Genomic DNA, 23814 nt, shown 5'->3' with positions numbered 1-23814 from the left:
CAAGAATGACGCAATAAATAACAGCATTTTGCGTCCTCGTGAACCTAATTTGCCGCAAGTTTTTCAAAGAAAAAACAAAGTCAAATTGAAAAAAAAGACTATACCCCAGGTAAGACAAACTTCCTAAACATGATTCCCATAACGATACTGCTGGACTGCAAAATGAAATACACATAGACCTGACTCATGGCAAATATAAGTAAAATGCATATATTTAAAACTTTATATTAATACATAAAGCACCAAAACATAGCTGAGAGTGTCTTAAATAATGATACATACATACCGAAAGACACCCATCCGCATATAGCCAAACCAGTACTGAAAACTATCAGCAGAGGTAATGGTATATAAGAGTATATCGTCAATCTGAAAAGGGAGGTAGGAGATGAATCCCTAAGACGGATAAGAGAAACCTTGAAAAGATTCCGTGAGGAAAACCATAAAATCAAACAGGTGATACTCTCTTCACATCCCTCTGACAAACACTGTACTCAGAGGAATTGGGCTTCAGAATGCTTAGAAGCGCTTATCACAGAAGAAATCATAAAAATCAAGCATAAACTTACTTCACCACCTCCATAGGAGGCAAAGTTTGTAAAACTGAATTGTGGGTGTGGTGAGGGGTGTATTTATAGGCATTTGAGGTTTGGGAAACTTTGACCCTCCTGGTAGGAATGTATATCCCATACGTCATTAGCTCATGGACTCTTGCCAATTACATGAAAGAAATAATTTTTATTAGATGGTGTTATTATGAGTCTAAAGTATTTTGTGACACTTTTTGGCTTCGCGAAACAAAAAAATTGCGTTAATCATTTGAGCGTAAATCGTGATTGCGCTTAAGCGTATGCGTTTACTTTCAAATTGTAATAGGAGCAATAAACCTGACGCACTCAAACACCCGCGATAAACCTCTTTTCACTTGAACATAACTGTTAACGCGCCACTCTTAATCTGGCCCTTAATAGGGTGTAAAGTCTAGGTTTCAAATAGACATTGCATTACCTATCCCTAATGTTCCTCAGTGGAAGAGATGAGAGAAAGCAAAATTTCAACATGGCAATACCCATTACTCAAACAGGGACAAAATAAATACTATAAGTTTATCAGTTTTATTAACATTTCATATTACAAATTTTACAGTTTTTTCAAATCCCTTTAAAGAGACAGTAAACATCTTGTAATTAAAGTACATTTCTCCTGTGCTGCGAAAGAATAACATATCAGCCAAGTCAATGTTTTAAAAAAAAAAATTAACATCCTTTTTCAATAATTTTTCAAAAGTCAAACTCCACACACCATTTACCTTATTTAGAGAAGCCAATCTGGGCTTTATTCAGCAGACTACTAGGCTAGCCAAGGTCACAAAGTTAGCATAAACTGCATTTATTTGCAGTTATCAGTTAAAATCAATTAGGGACAGATATCTAGCAGAGTTAGCCTTAAAAAGTCAGCAGGATGCATTTCAAGTTCTGAGTATTAGAAATTGCTCAATTTTCAGAGCTTAATTAAATAAATAGGGGTGAAAATAAATAATGAGAATACATTGCAAAGTTGTTTCATTACACATAACTAAACATTTTATATACAAATCTCAAGGTGTCTACTCTCCCTTTAAGGTTTGATTTCCCACATTCAGAACATTAAAATGTTTTCTCTTTAATATGAACTTTTTGATGTCTAATAAGAGAAAACTTCTGAGCAAAACATTTCCCACACGCAGAACATAAAAATGCTTTCTCACCTGTATGGATTTTCAGATGCCTAATAAGTTGTCCTTTCAGAGTAAAACATTTCTCACATTCAGAACATGAAAATGGTTTCTCACCAGTATGAATTCTCTTATGTTCGATAAGAGATGATTGCTGAGTAAAACATTTCCCACATTCAGAACATGAAAATGGTTTCTCACCTGTATGAATTTTCTGATGAGAACTAAGATGTGATTTCCGGATAAAATATTTCCCACATCTAGAACATGAAAATGCTTTCTCTCCTGTATGAATTTTCAAATGACTAGTAAGATTTGATTTCCAATTAAACCGTTTTCCACATATAGAACATATAAATGCTTTTTCTCTTTTATGATGAATACAAAGTTGTGATTTCCTGGTAAAACATTTTTTTTCATATTCAGAACATTGAGCTATGTCGCTTATTTGATTTTGAAGATTGAAAGAAGCATCAGCATTCTGACCATGACTAGGATTATTGCTGTTTGTTAATTCCCCTGTTGATAAGAAACAAAATGTAATGTTATTTAATAAATGACAACTATTTTATTTTCAGAACATTTTAACTGTTCAGAATTACTGCTCACTACAATGGGACTTTTAGCTGTTTTGAACTTGATAACTCATCAGCAAAAAAACATAATTTATGTAAGAACTTACCTGATAAATTCATTTCTTTCATATTAGCCAGAGTCCATGAGCTAGTGACGTATGGGATATACATTCCTACCAGGAGGGGCAAAGTTTCCCAAACCTTTAAATGCCTATAAATACACCCCTCACCACACCCACAATTCTGTTTAACGAATAGCCAAGAAGTGGGGTGATAAGAAAGGAGCGAAAGCATCAAAAATAAGGAATTGGAATAATTGTGCTTTATACAAAAAAATCATAACCACCACAAAAAGGGTGGGCCTCATGGACTCTTGCTAATATGAAAGAAATTAATTTATCAGGTAAGTTCTTACATAAATTATGTTTTCTTTCATGTAATTAGCAAGAGTCCATGAGCTAGTGACGTATGGGATAGCAGATACCCAAGATGTGGAACTTCCACGCAAGAGTCACTAGAGAGGGAGGGATAAAATAAAGACAGCCAATTCCGCTGAAAAATTAATCCACAACCCAAATTAAAGGTTTCAATTTTTATAATGAAAAAAACTGAAATTATAAGCAGAAGAATCACACTGAAACAGCTGCCTGAAGTACTATTCTACCAAAAACTGCTTCTAAAGAAGAGAAAACATCAAACTGGTAGAATTTAGTAAAAGTATGCAAAGAAGACCAAGTCGTTGCTTTGCAAATCTGATCAACAGAAGCTTCATTCTTAAAAGCCCAGGAAGTAGAAACTGACCTAGTAGAATGAGCCGTAATCCTCTGAGGCGGGGATTAATCCGACTCCAATAAGCATGATGCATCAAAAGCTTTAACCAAGATGCCAAGAAATGGCAGAAGCCTTCTGACCTTTCCTAAAACCAAAAAAGATAACAAATAGACTAGAAGTCTGTCTGAAATCTGAATAGCTTCAACATAATATTTCAAAACTCTTAACACATCCAAAGAATGTAAGAATCTTACCAAAGAATTCTTAGGATTAGGACACAATGAAAAGACAATAAATCCTCCACTAATGTTGTTAGAATTCACAACTTTAGGTGAAAATTGAAATGAGGACAGCAAAAACCACCTTATCCTGATGAAAAATCAGAACAAGGAGATTCACAAGAAAGAACAGATAATTCAAAAAATGTTCTAGCTGAAGAGATGTCTAAAAAGAACAATACTTTCCATGAAAGTAATTAATGTCCAAAGAAAGCATATGCTCAAACAGAAGAGCCTGTAAAGCCTTCAAAATCAAATAAAGTCTCCAAAGAGGAGAAATTGGCTTAATGACAGGCTTGATACGAACCAAAGCCTGAACAAAACAATGAATATCAGAAAGATTTAGCAATTCTTACTGTGAAACAGCACAGGAAAAGCAGATATTTCTCCTTTCAAGGAACTTGCAGACAAAAAAAAAAAAACCTTATAAAGAAACTAAAAAATCCTAGGAATTCTAAAAGAATGCCAAGAGAATTCATAAGAAGAGCATCATGAGATGTAAATCTTCCAAACTTGATAATAAATCCTACTAGACACAGATTTACGAGCCTGCAACATAGTATTAATTAATGAGTCAGAGAAACTTTTATGACTAAGTACTAAGCGATACATTTTCATACCATCAAATTAATAATTTGAATTTCTGATGAAAAAACCGAATGTTAAGATATAAGGTCTGGCCTTAATGGAAGTAACCAAGATTGGCAACTGAACATCCGAACAAGAACCATATACCAATACCTGTGTGGCCATGCTAGAGCCACCAGCCACACCAAAGATTGCTCTCTGATGATTTTGAAAATCACTCTTAAAAGAAGAACCAGGGATGAAAAAAATATAGGCAGATTGAAAATTCCAAGGAAGTGTCAATGCATACACTACTTCCGCCTGAGGATCCCCTGACCTGAATAGGCCCCTGCGAAGTTCCTTAAGATGAGATGCCAACAGATCTATTTCTGGAAGCCCTCACATCTGAAAAATTGAAAAACATATCTGGGTAAAAGGACCATGCTCTCGGATGTAAAGCTTGATTAACAGAGATAATCCACTTCCCAATTGTCTATACCTGGGAAAAAGACCACAGAAATTAGATAGGAGCTGAATTTAGCCCAAGCAAATATCCGAGATACTTCTGTCACAGCCTAAGAACTGATAGTCCCACCCTGATGATTGACATACGCCACAGTTGTGACATTGTCTGTCTGAAAAAACAATAAACTTCTCTTCTTCAAAAAGAAACCAAACTGAAGAACTCTGAATGCACGGAGTTCCAAAAATATAAAATGGTAATCTCGCCTCCTGAGATTTCCAAACCCCTTGTGCTGACAGAGATCCTCAGACAGCCTCCCAACCTAAAAGACTCGCATCTGTAGAGATCCTGGTCCAGGTTGAAAGAACCGAAGAGACCTGTAGAACTAAATGATGGTGATCTTAACCACCGAATCAAAGATATTTAAACATTAGGATTCAAAGTAAAAAGTGATATCCTAGAATCCCTGCACCATTATTCAGCATAAGAAACTGGAAAGGTTTCCTAAATGAGCAAAGGGAATCAAATCCAATGCTGCAGCCATGAAACCTAAAACTTCCATGCATATATAGCAACTTGAAGGAAATAATAGAGACTGAAAGTTCCGACAAACGGAACCCAATAAACTTGACACTTGTCTGTTCAGAGACAAAAACATTGACACAATTTATCTGGAAACCTAAAAGAGGTGACCCATGTGTGAGGAATCAAGGAGCCTTTGATAAAAAGATCCTCTAACCATGTCTTGAAGAAACAACAAAGTGAATCGTATGAGATTCCACAGAATGAAAAGACTGAGCCAGTACCACAATACCGTCCAAATAAGGAATACTGAGAACCTTGAAAAGATTCTTAGAGCTGTCGCTAGACCAGAAGGAAAAGCAAAAAATTGGTAATGCTTGTAAAAAAAAGAGAATCTCAGAAAATGAAGATATGCATCTATTGTATCTAATGTAAACAAAAAATGCCATCACTGACCAAAAAAGGCAGACAAGACCATATAAACACCATTCTAAAAGATGTTACATTTATATGACAATTCAAAAAGATTTTCTATCTTTGGAACAATTCATAGTCTTGAATAAAACCCCAAAACCCAGTTCCTAAAATGAAACTGGAATAAATACCCCAGAAGACTCCAGGTCTGAGCAGCACCTGAGCCCCAACGGTTGACCAGCCGCGCTTCACCAGTACCCAAAACATATAGGTCTGAAACACACTTCAGGAAAGTGTTAGTCTTACTGAAATAGCTGGAATATGATAGAGAAAAAAAGACTTCTCACAGATGGTTTTACTCTGAATCCTATTCTGTACCCAAAGTCTAAGAAGTTTGGACTGGAACTGAAAAAGAACCGCACCTACATGCAAATTTGGGGAGCTGACTTTTAAAAGGCTTAATTGAATGAAGAAAAAAACTTCCAATTATAAACATGTTACTTGGGGAAGAATTCAGGACTCCATTCCTTAGTAAGAACAGAAAACTAATATAAGCTTAAAGTTTTAGTCTTAGAACTCAATCTTGAAGCCCATAGTAACAGTTAAAGAATTGAATCCAATTATGAACCAAATAATTGATTATCTTGGAAAAAAAGAAATATGGATTTTAGAAATCAAATTAGCATTTCAAGATTGAAATCACAAAGTTAGTCTAGCTAAAATAGCTAAAGACATAGATTAAACCTCATTTGCGAAAATATTTAATAAAATGACAACACAAATGAAATTATTAGCATGTTAATTAAGTTAAAGGACCAGTCAACACACTGAACTTGCACAATCAACAAATGCAAGAAAACAAGACAATGCAATAGCACTTAGTCTGAACTTCAAATGAGTAGTAGATTTTGTCCTTTTAACAATGCTAAACAAATCATAATCCGATACTTGATCTTAAAGTATCCAACCAGAAAGATGAAGCAATTGCAACATCAGCCAAATAAATTACAGGTTTAAGAAAAGTACCTGAAAACAATTTTCCTTAAATAAGATACGACCATCTGAAGGAAAAAAATAAATACTATTTGCTAAAAGAATAATAGTATATTTAGCAGAAGTAGAGATAGCCCCATTAACTTGGGGAATCTTTCCTCAAAACTGAAAACTAACTGCCTATTCCATTCCCTAGTATCAGGAACTGGAAAAAAACTTCTGAAGAAACCACAGAAGATAAATAAGCAGAATTTAAATGTTAGCTAGTCTTTGAAATCAAAAGAACTAGTTACTTCAATATCCAAAATAATCAACACCTTTTGAACAAAGAACAAATGTACTTTATTAAAAATAAAAAAGTAGATTTGCTAATGTCAATATCTGATGAAGAATAAATTCTGAATGAGAAAAAACACCATCAGAGAAGGATAATTCATTATGTTGTTGGTCATTTGAAACTTCATCAACTAAAAAAGAAGTTTGAAAAAGACCCACAAATTTATTAGAAGGCGGGATGTCAGACAAAGCCTTTAAAATAGAATCAGAAAAAAATCCTTATAAATTTCTAAGTATATCTTGTACATAAGATGTAAAAAGAATAGCAATATATAAAGCATAAATACTAATAGATTCTGCATGTAAAAGTTTATCATGATAACTTATTACAAACCATAGCTAAAGATAAACATTCATAACATTTAAAATAAATTAACTTAGCTTTGGTAGGACTTCTCAGTCAACAGGAATCCCTCAGCATGTTTTGAACCAGGAACAGTGTATGGAAAATCTTGCAATATGTAATAGAAAAAAACGACATATAAAGCAAAATTATCAAATTCCTTAAATGACAGTTTCAGGAATGGGAAAAAATGCAAAACAAACGAGCCTCTAGCAACCAGAAGCAACAAAAAAGTGAGACTTAAATAATCTGAGAAAAAGTGGAACAAGCATGACGCCCACATTTTTGGCGCAACGTATGATGCCCACATTATTGGCGCCAAGTACAACGCCCATATTTTTTGGCGCCAAGTATGACGTCACATCCTCTGACGCCGAAAACGACACCCACATTTCTTGGCGCAAAAAAAATGTCTGAACACACATGCGTCAAAAAATGACGTAACAATGAACAAACTTCCGGCGACAACTACGGCGCCGGAAATGACAAAATTTTGCGCCAAAAAAAGTTTGCGCCAAAAATGACGCAATAAATTGAAGCATTTTCTGCCCCCGCGAGCCTAACAGCCCGCAGGGAAAAAAGTCAATTGAAAATTTTTAAGGTAAGAAATTATTTATTCATATGCATTATCCCAAATAATGAAACTGGCAGTCTGAATGAAGGAATACTGATTATCCTGAATCATGGCAAATATAAGTTTAAACACATATATTTAGAACTTTACATATAAAGTGCCCAACCATAGCTTAGAGAGTGTCATAAAAAATAAGACTTACTTACCCTAAGACACTCATCTACATATAGTAAACAGCCAAACCAGTACTGAAACGAGAATCAGTAGAGGTAATGGTATATAAGAGTATATCGTCGATCTGAAAAGGGAGGTAAGAGATGAATCTCTACGACCGATAACAGAGAACCTATGAAATAGATCCCCTAGAGGAAGACCATTGAATTCAAATAGGCAATACTCTCTTCACATCCCTCTGACATTCACTGCACTCTGAGAGGAAAACCGGGCTCCAGACTGCTGCGAATCGCATAACGTAGAATCTAGCACAAACTTACTTCACCACCTCCATGGGAGGCAAAGTTTGTAAAACTGAATTGTGAGTGTGGTGAGGGGTGTATTTATAGGCATTTAAAGGTTTGGGAAACTTTGCCCCTCCTGGTAGGAATGTATATCCCATACGTCACTAGCTCATGGACTCATGCTAATTACATGAAAGAAAGAGGTCTGATTTGCTGCTTAGTGGAGCTTATTTCCAGGGCCACATCAGTATTCATTTAGCTAAAATTTGAGTTTATCGTTCTAAATTATTTTCTCAGCCAATCTGCATTATTTTAATACAAATATTGTTATGGTGGTTCAGATGAGGGCTACCAACAATCCCAGAGGCAGAACTTTTTTCATTTTCTGCGATGAGATTTTTTTTAGTGAAAATGTTTCTGCGGTGTCTCTGAGGAGCCGGTGTTGCTGCGTTTTTTGCCCTTACTCAGTGTGCATGAGAACAGGTTCATGTACAGCCTCGCTGATGTCTTCTGTACGTTCCCACAGTGTCAGTCTGCCTGGGAACCTTCTCTACTGTACTGCTGGGGTCTATATGCTTATTTTGGAGGGGCTGCTGTTCCATGTTTATACTGCTGATGTATACTATATGCTTCCTAAAGGACATACACACATACAGTATATTATATATATATAATATATATATATATATATATATATACACACATACATACACACAAACATACACAGACATATACAGTACATACACACACACACAAACATTTATCAAAGAACAAAAAAAATCTGGCTCCTAAGTATTTTGGTTGGCTCCTAGACTTAAAATAAATTTGTTAAGCCCTGACTTTTACTCTGTACCACACTGGAGTTCATGAAGGGGGAGGAAATTGACACATACATACACACAGATACATATACACACACATTTATTATCCCCTTAATGACCGTCGATGTGCAGGGTACGTCCTCCAAAAAAAAAAAGTTAACAACCGATGACGTACCCTGTACGTCGTCGGTCTGGGTAAGCGGTGGAAGCGATCCTGATCGCTTCCAGCCGCTTTACGGTTATTGCAGTGAAGCCTCTATATCGAGCATCCTGCAATAACATCCGTTGGCCATCCGATGCAGAGAGAGCCACTTTGTGGCCTTCTCTGCACCGGACATTGATGGCCGGTATCGTTGGTGGGTGGAAGCCGACGTGAGAGGCGGGTGGCAACCATCGATGGGCCCAGTGATGTGGTGGGGGCGGGATCGCGGGCGGGGGTAACGGGGGCATGCACGGACACGCGCACGTGCACAAGGGGGCGGAGGCGGGCGCGTGCACTGGGAGGGAGTGGGTGGGAACCGCTACACTACAGAAAATTTATATAGTATAAAATTGATCAGTGGGGGGAATGTTAATTTTTATTTTTTTTTAAAAACAGGGAAAAAATAATAAAAATACTTTTTTCTGCAAACTGGGTACTGGCAGACAGCTGCCAGTACCCAAGATGGCCAACAAAAAGGCAGAGGGGGAGGGTTAGAGAGCTGTTTGGGGGGGGGGGATCAGGGAGGTTGGGGGCTAAGGGGGGATCCTACACAGCAGCATATGTAAATATGCTAAAAAAAATCAAACATACCTTTTATTTTAGTACTGGCAGACTTTTGTTATATTTCGTTAGGGCGGTGTTTTTTTTTGTGTGTTTTTTTTTTAATACTTGATGCGGGCAGTTAGTTTTTTTTAAAAAATACTTTAATGTGGGCGATTAGGTGTTGCTTTTGTAATGCTATGTTTGCCTTCGCTGCATCCCAGTGGATTCCTTAAATGGCAGGGTGGTGAAAGAATCCACCTTCGATGGATTCTTTCACCACCCAGCCATTTTCAGAATTACAAACGCAATTATAGTATAGATTATAATATATGATGAAAATAATGGTATCTTTAGAAAGTCAATTTAAAGGACCAGTCAACACATTAGATTTGCATAATCAACAAATTCAAGATAACAAGACAATGCAATAGCACTTAGTCTGAACTTCAAATGACTAGTAGTTTTTTTTTATAACAAATTTCAAAGTTATGTATATTTCCACTCCCCTTGTACCATGTGATAGCAAACAGCCAATCACAAATGCATATACGTATAGTCTGAATTCTTACACATGCTCAGTAGGATCTGGTGACTCAAAAAGTGTAAATATAAAAGAATGTGCACATTTTTTTTAATGGAAGTAAATTGGAAAGTTGTTTAAAATTACATGCTGTATCTGAATCATGAAAATTTAATTTAACCTGAGTGTCCCTTTAATGGCGAGAAAAACGGTATCTTTGTTTTCCCATTAGACTTTCCCCAGTCAGCACTTACAAATGAGCTCTGCTCACCTACATGGATACATTGTATTGTAAGACAATTTGTAATAGTTAATCAATATTATTAGTTAATATTGACCAAAGATAGTCAATGGATAACAGGAGTGACTATAATTGGTCTTTGGAAGTAAGGAGTTTAACTGAATATTATTCTGACTTGATATCAGTAGGGTTCAGAGTTTTTACTTTATATCCCAAGATGAGTATAAATCTCCACTCTTTAGTAGTGATTATGTTCAGTATAATGACTTTCATAGACTTGATATAACATATACAATCAACCTCTGTCAGTAGTGATAAAGTTCAGGAAAATGAATTTCATAGACTGGATATAATATATACAATCCACTTCTGTTAGCAGTGATTAAGTTCAAGGTAATGACTTATTTAATTAACATAGCTCACAAGGTTGACACACAGAGGAACCACTTTCAATTTACTTAATTGGTTAATAATGTCATCTAAGCATGGAATATGTACAGAGAAATCAATAGATAGGTTTAAATCTTCTTATAGGAGGATACTTGCGGTGGATGGCAATGGATTCTTCAGCCACTGTGGATGAGAGCGGCGAGCTGTAGCGGAGAAGTCTGCTGTGTGTGAGAGCGAGGCTTGTGACGTCACAGAGTGTAAGACAGCGTCTTTGGATTCCGGAGTCAGACCGATGCAACTGCAAACAGGTAAATGTGTCTATGGGTCACTTCATAGGCTGGTGTCAAGGTAGACAAAGTGGCAGACAAGTGGAATAGCCAAAAAATGGAAGGTGTCCCTCGTAGCAGGAAGAGAAATAGCCTTAGGCTTAGTATCAGATTCCAATAAAGGATGGAAGGCTCAAGTGTGTAGTGAGTAGATCAGCTGAAGCCTATGCTGAAAATAACACTAATCTTGCGGTCTTGATTTTTTTTTTTAGATTCTTATTTTTGATAATATTTTATTTATAATGTAGAGAAATTGAATGAACATTTATTTGGTCTATATACATGATTTTCTATATATTTACCAATAATAATTCATAATAAATGTAGGGCGAGATTACATAAGCGGCGCAGGCTTCAGCATAACTGCTGAAACCCGCATTGTCTGTAATTTCCCCTTGCACATCGGGGAATCACATTAACCCTGCCGGCAGTTTATAAAGTGCCATAAGTCGGATAAACCAGCGATGTCCAGAAATGTGCGTAAATACAAATTTCTGGAGTCACCAGTAACTTACGGCACGTTAGAAACTACCGGCGCCTAAGAAAATAAATAAAATTTTTAAATCTTACGTAAAAGTCTAACCAGCCTCCCAAAAATAAACCCGATACATAAAAAACCCTATATCCGCAATCTCACCACATCGCAATATGCCTAATTAACCTATTAACCCCTAAACCGCCATAACCCACATCGCAATTAACCTAATTAATCTATTAACCCCTAAACCACCAAACCCCCACAACGCAATTAACCTATTTAAATTACTAAGCCCCCTAACCTAACACCCCCTAAATTAACCCCAATTATCTAAATTAAATAATAGTTGAAATTAATCTAAAATTACAAAAAATAAAAAAATCTTACATTACAGAAAATAATAAACCAAATGATCAAAAGTAAACAAATTAAACCTAATCCCTATAAAAATAAAAAGCCCTCCCCCCCTCTCTTTTGCATTAAAAAAATACTAAATCCCCCCTCTAACAGTAAAACCCCCACTCACCAAACCCCCCAAAATAAAAAACCTAACACTAAAAAATCCTAAACTACCCATTGCCCCATAAGGGGCATTTGTAGGGGCATTGCCCTTAAAAGGGCATTCAGCTTTTTTTACTGCCCTTAAAAGGGCATTCAGCTCTTTTTCAGTGCCGAATAATCCATAATCTAAAAAAAACAAAAAACTATAAGACCCAAAAAGATACTCACCGTTCCTGAAGTCAGGCATATACATATTTATAATAGATGTTTTGAATACTAAGACGAAACCGGAAGTGGACGGGATGTCACTGCTGGTTGAGAGATATGATGGAACGCATGTTTGTGTTCTTAACACACCTGGTGTATCACTGTTTGGCACCACAATTTGTGGTGGGGGTATGTGTTATAATTTAATATGAACACTATAAATTTGCGGTTTGATCACATTTCTTTGTTCTGAAAAAGGAGTTATCACTGACCCCGAAACGTCAATACATTTTGACCCTTTTTGCACTAAAAATCCTGAGGGTGCATGTTTTTTTATCTTTCTTATGGTATTTCAATAGTGGTTGTCTGACAGTGGGCACAAACAACTAACTGGATACAAACACACACATATATATATATATATATATATATATATATATATATATATATATATATATATATATATATATATATATATATATATATATATATATATATATATATATATATATATATATATATATATATATATATATATACACATACATACACACACGCGTTTGTAGACCCAGGTGCTGGCTCCTATGCTTATATCCCTGCTTTTTCAAATAAAGATAGCAAGAGAATGAAGAAAAATTTATGATAGGAGTAAACTAGAAAATTGCTTAAAATTGCATGCTCTATCTGAATCATGCAAGAGAAAATGTGGGTTTTGTGTCCCTTAAGTAGCAAAAATGTATATTTACCAAACACAGGTGTCATAGTTGACATTTCAGCTTAACACATAGCCTCTCTCAAGACCATGCACAAATGTTCTATCCAGCACAAACGTTATAACAGATATACAAACAATTCCAGTATATATACTCTGTCCCACCCCCTTTGTGCACACGTCTCTCCTATACCAGTGACGTGTGTTACTACCAAAGTGCAAACTTGAATACTATAAAATACTAGCATTCCTTCCAATTGGGGTAATATTGCTATGAACATATTAGTACATATAATCATAGAAAAAAAAAACAAAAAAAAAAACAGTGACCTCTGGGGAAGGTGGGATAACGTTAACCAAACCTTAAACCTCCTAAACCAACCCTAAGTGTATAGAGGAGCTAGTGCCTAATGCCGTGTGTAGTCATTTAAAGGGACATTAAACACAAATTTTTTCTTTCATGACTCAGATGTAGAATACCATTTTAAACAACTTTCTAATTTACTTCTATTATCTATTTTGCTTCATTCTCTTGATATTCTTTCCTGAAAAGCATATCTAGATAGGCTCAGTAGCTTCTGATTGGTGGCTGCACTTAGATGCCTCATGTGATTGGCTCACCTATGTGTATTGCTATTTCTTTAACAAAAGATATCGAAAGAATGAAGCAAATTAGATAATAGAAGTAAATAGGAATGTTCTTTAAAATTGTATTTTCTATCTGAATCATGAAAGAAAAGTTTGTGGTTTAATGTCCCTTTAAGAAAAAATAACAGAGGAGGACAGAAGAATTATTTAGCACACTTTAAAGGGTGGTAATTAACAATATGTGTGGAGTACGGTATAATGAAAAATTAGTTAAAACATAACATTTAATTATATTGGTCAAAATAAGATTGTGGACCAGGCCACTAGATAAAACTACAATAATGCTGAAAATAAAATCAAGAAAAGTAGAGCACTGCTGCCTCTCCAAAATAAATCAGGATAACCCTGACAATATTACTATTATAGTAAGTAAATGCAGGACCTATATAATACTGGTGGGTGAATCCAGTAATATCAGAGGCTACAGACAACTTAAGGGTAAAGGTATCCATTATCCCTTGATCGAGAACATATATAGTATCAATATGTCAGACTGTCCCCAAAGGGATTGCCCACCAAACTACTATTAACAATGTATAGCGATCCTACAAATATTTCCAATTAAGGCCAACAAAATTACTAAAGATATATATACAGGGAGTGCAGAATTATTAGGCAAGTTGTATTTTTGAGGATTAATTTTATTATTGAACAACAACCATGTTCTCAATGAACCCAAAAAACTCATTAATATCAAAGCTGAATAGTTTTGGAAGTAGTTTTTAGTTTGTTTTTAGTTATAGCTATTTTAGGGGGATATCTGTGTGTGTAGGTGACTATTACTGTGCATAATTATTAGGCAACTTAACAAAAAACAAATATATACCCATTTCAATTATTTATTTTTACCAGTGAAACCAATATAAGATCTCAACATTCACAAATATACATTTCTGACATTCAAAAACAAAACAAAAACAAATCAGTGACCAATATAGCCACCTTTCTTTGCAAGGACACTCAAAAGCCTGCCATCCATGGATTCTGTCAGTGTTTTGATCTGTTCACCATCAACATTGCGTGCAGCAGCAACCACAGCCTCCCAGACACTGTTCAGAGAGGTGTACTGTTTTGCCTCCTTGTAAATCTCACATTTGATGATGGACCACAGGTTCTCAATGGGGTTCAGATCAGGTGAACAAGGAGGCCATGTCATTAGATTTTCTTCTTTTATACCCTTTCTTGCCAGCCACGCTGTGGAGTACTTGGACGCGTGTGATGGAGCATTGTCCTGCATGAAAATCATGTTTTTCTTGAAGGATGCAGACTTCTTCCTGTACCACTGCTTGAAGAAGGTGTCTTCCAGAAACTGGCAGTAGGACTGGGAGTTGAGCTTGACTCCATCCTCAACCCCGAAAAGGCCCCACAAGCTCATCTTTGATGATACCAGCCCAAACCAGTACTCCACCTCCACCTTGCTGGCGTCTGAGTCGGACTGGAGCTCTCTGCCCTTTACCAATCCAGCCACGGGCCCATCCATCTGGCCCATCAAGACTCACTCTCATTTCATCAGTCCATAAAACCTTAGAAAAATCAGTCTTGAGATATTTCTTGGCCCAGTCTTGACGTTTCAGCTTGTGTGTCTTGTTCAGTGGTGGTCGTCTTTCAGCCTTTCTTACCTTGGCCATGTCTCTGAGTATTGCACACCTTGTGCTTTTGGGCACTCCAGTGATTTTGCAGCTCTGAAATATGGCCAAACTGGTGGCAAGTGGCAGCTTGGCAGCTGCACGCTTGACTTTTCTCAGTTCATGGGCAGTTATTTTGCGCCTTGGTTTTTCAACACGCTTCTTGCGACCCTGTTGACTATTTTGAATGAAACGCTTGATTGTTCGATGATCACGCTTCAGAAGCTTTGCAATTTTAAGAGTGCTGCATCCCTCTGCAAGATATCTCACTATTTTTTACTTTTCTGAGCCTGTCAAGTCCTCCTTTTGACCCATTTTGCCAAAGGAAAGGAAGTTGCCTAATAATTATGCACACCTGATATAGGGTGTTGATGTCATTAGACCACACCCCTTCTCATTACAGAGATGCACATCACCTAATATGCTTAATTGGTAGTAGGTTTTCGAGCCTATACCGCTTGGAGTAAGACAACATGCATAAAGGAGGATGATGTGGTCAAAATACTCATTTGCCTAATAATTCTGCACTCCCTGTAGTAACTCTCACTACACACACATCAGTGATACTTTACCCCATATAGTAAAAAACCCCACTACACACATCAGTTTTCTGGTTAGAGCTTAGACTAGAGCAGTGTTTTTCAACCAGTGTGCCGTGGCACACTAGTGTGCCGTGAGAGATCCTCAGGTGTGCCACGGCAGACTGACAACAGTGGGGGGTGTCCCTCTTTCAAATTTTGAAATATTGGGAGGTATGTGACAGGCTCATCAGGCATCATTTACAACCATGACATTGACATTCATTCACAGACAATCATTATGATTGTTTGTGAATGAATGTCAATATGTCATGTATAGTTTGTAGGAGGCATGGCATGACAGCACAGTACAGTGTGTGTGTGTGTATGTATATATATATATATATATATATATATATATATATATATATATATATATATATATATATATATATATCCTGTATTAGGCTACAATGTGTGATTTTGTAAAATTTTGGGATGGTGGTGTGCTGCAGCAATTTTTTATGTAAAAAAGTGTGCCACGGCAAAAAAAAAGGTTGCAAATCACTGGACTAGAGCATCTGTATTTCCTACATGTGATGGTCACCCTAGTTATTTATTACATGAGAAGATGGAAAGTGAATAGACATACTGACCGCGACGTTACCCACTCATGTATTCCCCCAAATAAAACTCCTATCTGCGGAATACTGCTACTTACTGCAATAACCACCTAATTAACTGGCCATGTGCAATGCCCCTGAAACCAATTAGCAACAATCTACTCAATTACCTCTGCTACAACCTCCCTAATAAATGACCTCCTTATCTTTTAAAAAAGTCTTAATTTATCTGTCAGTACACACTCAGTTCAGTACTCCTCCCCCAGCTAATAAACTCCATCTACTAGAATCCTGTCACACTAATACCACCTCACATCTGATCTCAGCTCAGAAGCATATCCCCAGCAACCTCAATAAGAGACTATATGCCTAGAAGATAAGACATATGTCCACTGACTGTTTGCTATGCAAGACAACTACTGGCTGATTTGCTATGCAGCACAACCACTGACTGAATTGTTATGCAGCACAACCACTGTTTTATAGGTTATGCAGCACAACAACTTTCTGATTTGTTATGCAGCACTACCACTGTCTGGTTTGTTATGCTGCACTACCACTGTCTGGTTTGCTTTTGCTGCACTACCACTGTCTGGTTTGCTATGCTGCGCTACCACTGATTGATTTGAACTTAGCCACCAATCAGCAAGCTCTACCCAGGTGCTGAACCAAAAAAATGGGCCAGCTCCTAAGCTTACATTCCTGCTTTTTAAATACAGATACCAAGAGAATGAAGTAAAATTGATAATAGGAGTAAATTAAAAAGTTGCTTAAAATGTCATGCTCTAAAAAATTTGGGTTTAACTAGCAATGGGATGGGATGTAATGGGGGGGGGGGGGGGGGCGGCAAAATGTATCCTCGCCTGTGTGGCGAAAAATCCTAGCACCGGCCCTGTATCTATGTCATAGTCTCCTTCTAAAAATACACATTTTATTCATATATCCAATATAAAAATAAAATGAATCACATTTTGGTCTATATCATAAGTGTGAGTGACCGCTGTATTTTTAATGATGGTAAATCAAGACTAAGCGCAATGATTGTAATGTGATACAATTTTTAATCATTTTAAATATAAGTGATATTGCCCATAGCTGTACTCACTTCTTTTGTATACTGTATAAATATTAAATAGCTACTGGACCAGAGGGAAAATAAGTTACTAGTCCACTCAATGTTAAAGATAGGAAAAAGTCAAATTTCGAAGTCGTCCGGGACCAGTGGACCACTGAAAATTTCATGCCATGTACAAACACACACACATATATACAGTATGTACATGTATATCATGGTTTCTGACAATTCTGAGCCCGATCAATTGTACATTAGAGGCGCAAAGTGTGAAGAGACCTAATCGGTCACAGAAGGTTTATCTCCTATGAGTTGCATTGACTTGGTGGACAGGATTCTAACCCAGCCTAGAAATCACCAGCCCGGATTAAGTTTCCATTAATTTACGAGGGTTATATGCAGACGAAGATGTGGATATCACTCTAATCTTGTGGGCTCCAACTTATCTCATACGATTGAGGGTATTTCCCGTAAGTAAGAATGACCAGCAGGGGGAATATCACAGGATGTGTGTGTTTTCACACTATCCGCCAGAACACTTCTTTTCTCACCATTGGGATTGTGTGCCTATTGAATTTGGCTCCTTCTGCTTTTTTACAGACATTTATATGAATGTTATGTCCTTTGCAACATTCTGATACATACTGTGTATATTAACTGTATATGCACTACTTTATTTGTTTCCGTTATCATACCTATATACACATATTTCCTCCACTATAGAGGTATGTCTTGTATTTGAGAATTTCACTCTGTTTTTGAGTTTAGTGGAGTATATTGTATTATACATTACCCTGTCTATCTACTATTGATTTTGCGCTAGACCAGCCCTTCCCTTCTCTGACATACATTATATATATATATATATATAAATATATATATATATATATATATATATATATATATATATATATATATAATAACAAACAGCAAAAATTGCACTCACAGGTCTTTTTCAAAGTAGATAAACGAATACTTAAATGTAACGTTTTCAGGGATCTAGTCCCCTTCATCAGCATAAAGTAAACAAAAACCATAAACATTTATAGTGAACATCAATCAAACAATTCTCTTACCAAGCCTGAATTAGTGGCGCCAAACTTTCGGAATGGAACGCATCTTGCATTCCACTATCTCTTAGGACCGGAAGTGTACATACATCACTTCCGGTAACATGCAAGTAATTAATACATTAGAAGTGCATAATTGTAAAGCAGTGTCGACACATTGTAAAACCATACAAATAGTGTAACTCACACCAGTGAACATATTAGATGCTGCTTGTACGTAGCAATGTAAATGTGACTTATATACAAAAAGTGAGTGATATAGCAACCCAGTACGGCATTTGGTTGCTATGGAAACAAATATACAATTCTGTTACGATGGAAGCATACAAAAAAGAAAAGAACAGCGGTTCAGAAAAATAGCCGTAGAGCAATGATATATCTGATGCAAGTGTATAGTATACTTAGATCCATAGGGCGACAAAACAGCCCTAGTCTATGAACACATCATATATAGGGGGCATATCATTTAAACTAGTTAACAGAAGTTTAACGCCCCAACTGCTAGAACCAGGGAAATATGTGATTAAATCATTACACGCTGTTAATATATTATGCACATCGTCAGAAGGAACAGAAGAAAATTAAAATTAAACATAAAAAAAATCATACAAAAGAATTACATCAAGACTCTATTGTATTCATGTCATGCAGAAAAGCTAAAGCTTCAATAGTAGTGTCATCTGTAGTGAGTAAAATTCTATTGTGTTAGATGCATACCACTAGACCACACCTCTTGGGCGATAACTTACTAGAATATTACAGGTATGTTGCAATACTATTTACACATAGATCTCAATCTGGTTTAGGTAGTTATCAATCATACTACAGGCTAATTCCATACAATGTATACAATTTGTACATAGAATCCCTTATGTTCAGGACTCACTGGTTCTGGCATGCATGACCGTCCTCGGTCCTATACAAATACCCGGATGGTAAATGATAGGTATTGAGGATGAACCACTACTACCGTCCATCTCAGGAGTACCCTGTAGAGTACATTCCGATTCTGTGTATTTTTCAGTGTCCACCTACGTGCTAATGGACTTCCACACACCAAATAGGACGCAAAATGCTCCCATAGATGTGTGCTGTTAGCCAACTGTAGATCGAGGCCCCAGCAAGTGGGACCCCCACACAACCAAAGCTCAACAGAGTCCCAGCTCATAGGGATGCACCCCAAGTATGTAACACATACAACTGAGCTACAGAAGTACCTTAAAGTCTGGTGTTGTGTTTAGTCCCCCTGGGTGTATTGTGCCCAAACGGTATATCCATTGTGCTTCACGCATCAACAGCACCTTATTCCGATCTCCCCCTCTATCCAGGGGAGGAACATGGTCTATCAGTATGTATCTGATAGAAGACACCAAGTGGTTCTTCCTAGCGCAATGTCTTCGTATAGGTTGATCTGAGTCGCCATGTTGTAGTGCCACTCTAATGGCATGTCTATGGTTCGCCATGCGCTCCCTTAGGCTTCCAGACGTCTTTCTCACATAGAAACTGGAACATGGACAGAACAACAGATACACCACGTGTGTAGTAGTGCATGTTATGGAATGTCTGATGACAAAGTTCTGGTTAGTATGAGGATGGTGAAAAGATTTGGTGGTGATTAGTCCGTTACAGGTGGTGCACCCCAAGCACCGATATGAACCTTTGATATTGGTCTTTGTCCCTATAGTGTAGCTCCGTTTGGGATCTGTCTTAACCAGCAGATCCTTCAGATTAGTCCCTCTTCTATAGCCTACCATTGGATTAAGATTATCGGCGAAGGGGAGTTTTGGGTCAGAGGACACAATTGGCCTATGGGATCAAAGTATTTGTCCCGTTTTTCATGTGCCCGGAGAAAACGTGGTGGCCATAATCAACTTGTCTTGGGACCCACGTTTGGGTTTTGCTGTATTGAGATCCGATTGTGTCAATAGTGATAATTCCTCGATAGTTTCTCTGACCAATCTAGGTTTGTATCCCCTTTGGATAAATTTGTCAACTACTCCAGACAACTGGGAGACTCCTGTCGCTTTATCAGAGTTATTGCGTATCGTCCTAATCATTTGAGATTTGACAATGCCCCTCATTAAAGCGGGAGGGTGACAGCTATCCGCTCTGAGAATCGAGTTTCTGTCAGTGGGTTTGTTGTACAGGGTCATGCCCAAATGTGGTGTTGCTTTGTATATGCTCAGGTCAAGGAAGTTTATTGTCTGTTCGTTATAGGTCATTTTAAATCTGACAGTCGTGCCTGTACTATTAAATTCATGGAACCATGTATGTAGATCATCCAGGCCCCCTCTCCCTACCAGGAATATGTCATCTATGTACCTGCGGTAAAATACGATGGATGCTTCGCTTTTACCCCACAGGTACATATTCTCAAATTGTGACATAAAAATGTTGGCGTAAGAGGGGGCCATGGATGATCCCATAGCCGTACCCGCGACTTGTAAATAAAACTTACCTTCAAAACGAAAGTAATTTTTATGAAGGCAAAATTCAATCAGGGATAGCACAAAATCCACAGGAGGACCCTCATATAGTGGGTTACCTGTAAGGTGTTCCCTGATTGCAGTTAAACCCAGCTGATGCGGAATTATGGTATATAAACTGTGAACATCCAGGGTGACTAAAATGTCACCCTGCTGTACAGTTACATTATTCAACTGTCTGATGAGATCATTAGTGTCCAAAATAAAGGATCTAGTGTCCCTAACCACTGACTGTAATAACATGTCCACATATTGGGCTACAGGCTGTAAGAGAGACTGTACAGCAGAGACTATAGGGCGACCCGGGGGTTTGTCTAGCCTTTTGTGGATCTTGGGGATAGTATACAGGATAGGAATCGTAGGAAACATAATTGAACAAAATTCTCTGATGTGCTCTGAAATGAATCCTTGTTAAAAACTCAACTTAATAAGTGTGTCTAGTTGTCGTTTGTATACAGATGTTGGATCTGAAATTAGTAGGGCATATGTGTATACGTCTGAGAGCTGTTCAAGGACGTCATCTCTGTAGTCAGAATAATTCAGGAGGACAATAGCCCCGCCCTTATCTCCAGGTCTGATCACTACAGAGGAGTCATCCTGAAGAGTTTTAATAGCTTGCCTTTCCTCCTGTGATAAATTATTTTTCCACAGAGTATAAGTTCTGTCAGTGTCCAAGTCCTGTGTCACACAATCGTATAAACGTTTTAGTGCTAGGGCTACAATTGGTGGGTTCAAATGAACTCTGAACTTTACACTTGAGTTCAATGGGAGATTTAGGGCAATTGGCGTTTACATTTTGAAAAAATTCTTTAATTTTCATAGTTCCGTTTAGTTTGTGAATATCCAACCTTTGTTCAAATTCCGAAATTGTGGTAGTGGGCACAAAAGATAAACCATTGTTTAATACCTTATGTTCACTAGCAGTAAGAACATGAGAGCTAAGATTAATGACTATATCCTCTGACGACCTCTCCTGGGTGGTCTGTGCCTGGTACCCCGCCCGCCTAATATGGGGTCTATTGTTCCTCCCCCTCGTGATCGTGTGGTGACCCCTAAAAAATGTCTCGGGGTGGAGTGTGTACTGTACTGATCTTGTTGGCCTTGCGTTCCTGGTGAGGCATATGTTACAGCAGACTGGTTTCTATCTGTGTCAGAAGAATCCACCCCGCTAGTGTCTACCGTGTCAATCAATACTATCCCCATGATCCACAAAAGGCTAGACAAACCCCCGGGTCGCCCTATAGTCTCCGCTGTACAGTCAGTGGTTAGGGACACTAGATCCTTTATTTTGGACACTAATGATCACATCAGACAGTTGAATAATGCAACTGTACAGCAGGGTGACATTTTAGTCACCCTGGATGTTCACAGTTTATATACCATTATTCCGCATCAGATGGGTTTAACTGCAATCAGGGAACACCTCACAGGTAACCCACTATATGAGGGTCCTCCTGTGGATTTTGTGCTATCCCTGATTGAATTTTGCCTTCATAAAAATTACTTTCGTTTTGAAGGTAAGTTTTATTTACAAGTCGCGGGTACGGCTATGGGATCATCCATGGCCCCCTCTTACGCCAACATTTTTATCTCACAATTTGAGAATATGTACCTGTGGGGTAAAAGCGAAGCATCCATTGTATTTTACCGCAGGTACATAGATGACATATTCCTGGTATGGAGAGGGGGCCTGGATGATCTACATACATGGTTCCATGAATTTAATAGTACAGACACGACTGTCAGATTTAAAATGACCTATAACGAACAGACAATAAACTTCCTTGACCTGAGCATATACAAAGCAACACCACATTTGGGCATGACCCTGTACAACAAACCCACTGACAGAACTCAATTCTCAGAGCGGATAGCTATCACCCTCCCGCTTTAATGAGGGGCATTGTCAAATCTCAAATGATTAGGACGATACGTAATAACTCTGATAAAGCGACAGGAGTCTCCCAGTTGTCTGGAGCAGGTAAAAAATTTATCCAAAGGGGATACAAACCTAGAATGGTCAGAGAAACTATCGAGGAAGTATCACTACTGACAATCGGATCTCAATACAGCAAAACCCAAACGTGGGTCCCAAGACAAGTTGATTATGGCCACCACGTTTACTCCGGGCACAAGAAAAACGGGACAAATACTTTGATCCCATTGGCCAATTGTGTCCTCTGACCCAAAACTCCCCTACGCCGATAATCTTAATCCAATGGTAGGCTATAGAAGAGGGACTAATCTGAAGGATCTGCTGGTTAAGACAGATCCCAAATGGAGCTACACTATAGGGACAAAGACCAATATCAAAGGTTCATATCGGTGCTTGGGGTGCACCACCTGTAACGGACTAATCACCACCAAATCTTTCCACCATCCTCATACTAACCAGATTTTTGTCATCAGACATTCCATAACATGCACTACTACACACGTTGTGTATCTGTTGTTCTGTCTATGTTCCAGTTTCTATGTAGGAAAGACGTCTGGAAGCCTAAGGGAGCGCATGGCGAACAATAGACATGCCATTAGAGTGGCACTACAACATGGCGACTCAGATCAACACATAGCAAGACAATGCGCTAGGAAGAACCACTCAGTGTCTTCATACAGATACATAAATCGAAGGGACTTAATAAAATAGAAGCTGAAAGCATTTTTCACAAAAAAATAAATGCCAAAACAAGGGGTCACAATCTAAAGTTAGAGGGTAGTAGATTCAGGAGAAATTTGAGGAAGCATTTTTTTACAGAAAGGGTGGTGGATTCATGGAATAAACTTCCATTTGAGGTGGTAAACACAAAGACTGTAAAGGAATTT

The 23814-nt window shown here is 37.7% G+C and overlaps 1 protein-coding gene across 2 annotated transcripts in view; it reads right to left on the bottom strand.

The window, feature by feature from the left end:
- Positions 1 to 1096: 1096 nt before the first annotated feature.
- The window catches only part of LOC128657355 (oocyte zinc finger protein XlCOF7.1-like), a 190822-nt gene continuing 168104 nt past the window's right edge, over positions 1097 to 23814 (bottom strand). For both annotated transcript variants that reach the window (XM_053711672.1, XM_053711671.1), the window contains exon 12: positions 1097 to 2233. In XM_053711672.1, coding sequence (XP_053567647.1) covers positions 1647 to 2233 — 587 coding nt within the window. In that variant the 3' untranslated portion in view covers positions 1097 to 1646. The remainder of the gene's footprint in view (positions 2234 to 23814) is intronic.

Source organism: Bombina bombina, chromosome 4, assembly GCF_027579735.1.
Source record: "Bombina bombina isolate aBomBom1 chromosome 4, aBomBom1.pri, whole genome shotgun sequence".
Classification (NCBI taxonomy): domain Eukaryota; kingdom Metazoa; phylum Chordata; class Amphibia; order Anura; family Bombinatoridae; genus Bombina; species Bombina bombina.
This window is presented reverse-complemented; position numbering and strand designations above follow the sequence as displayed.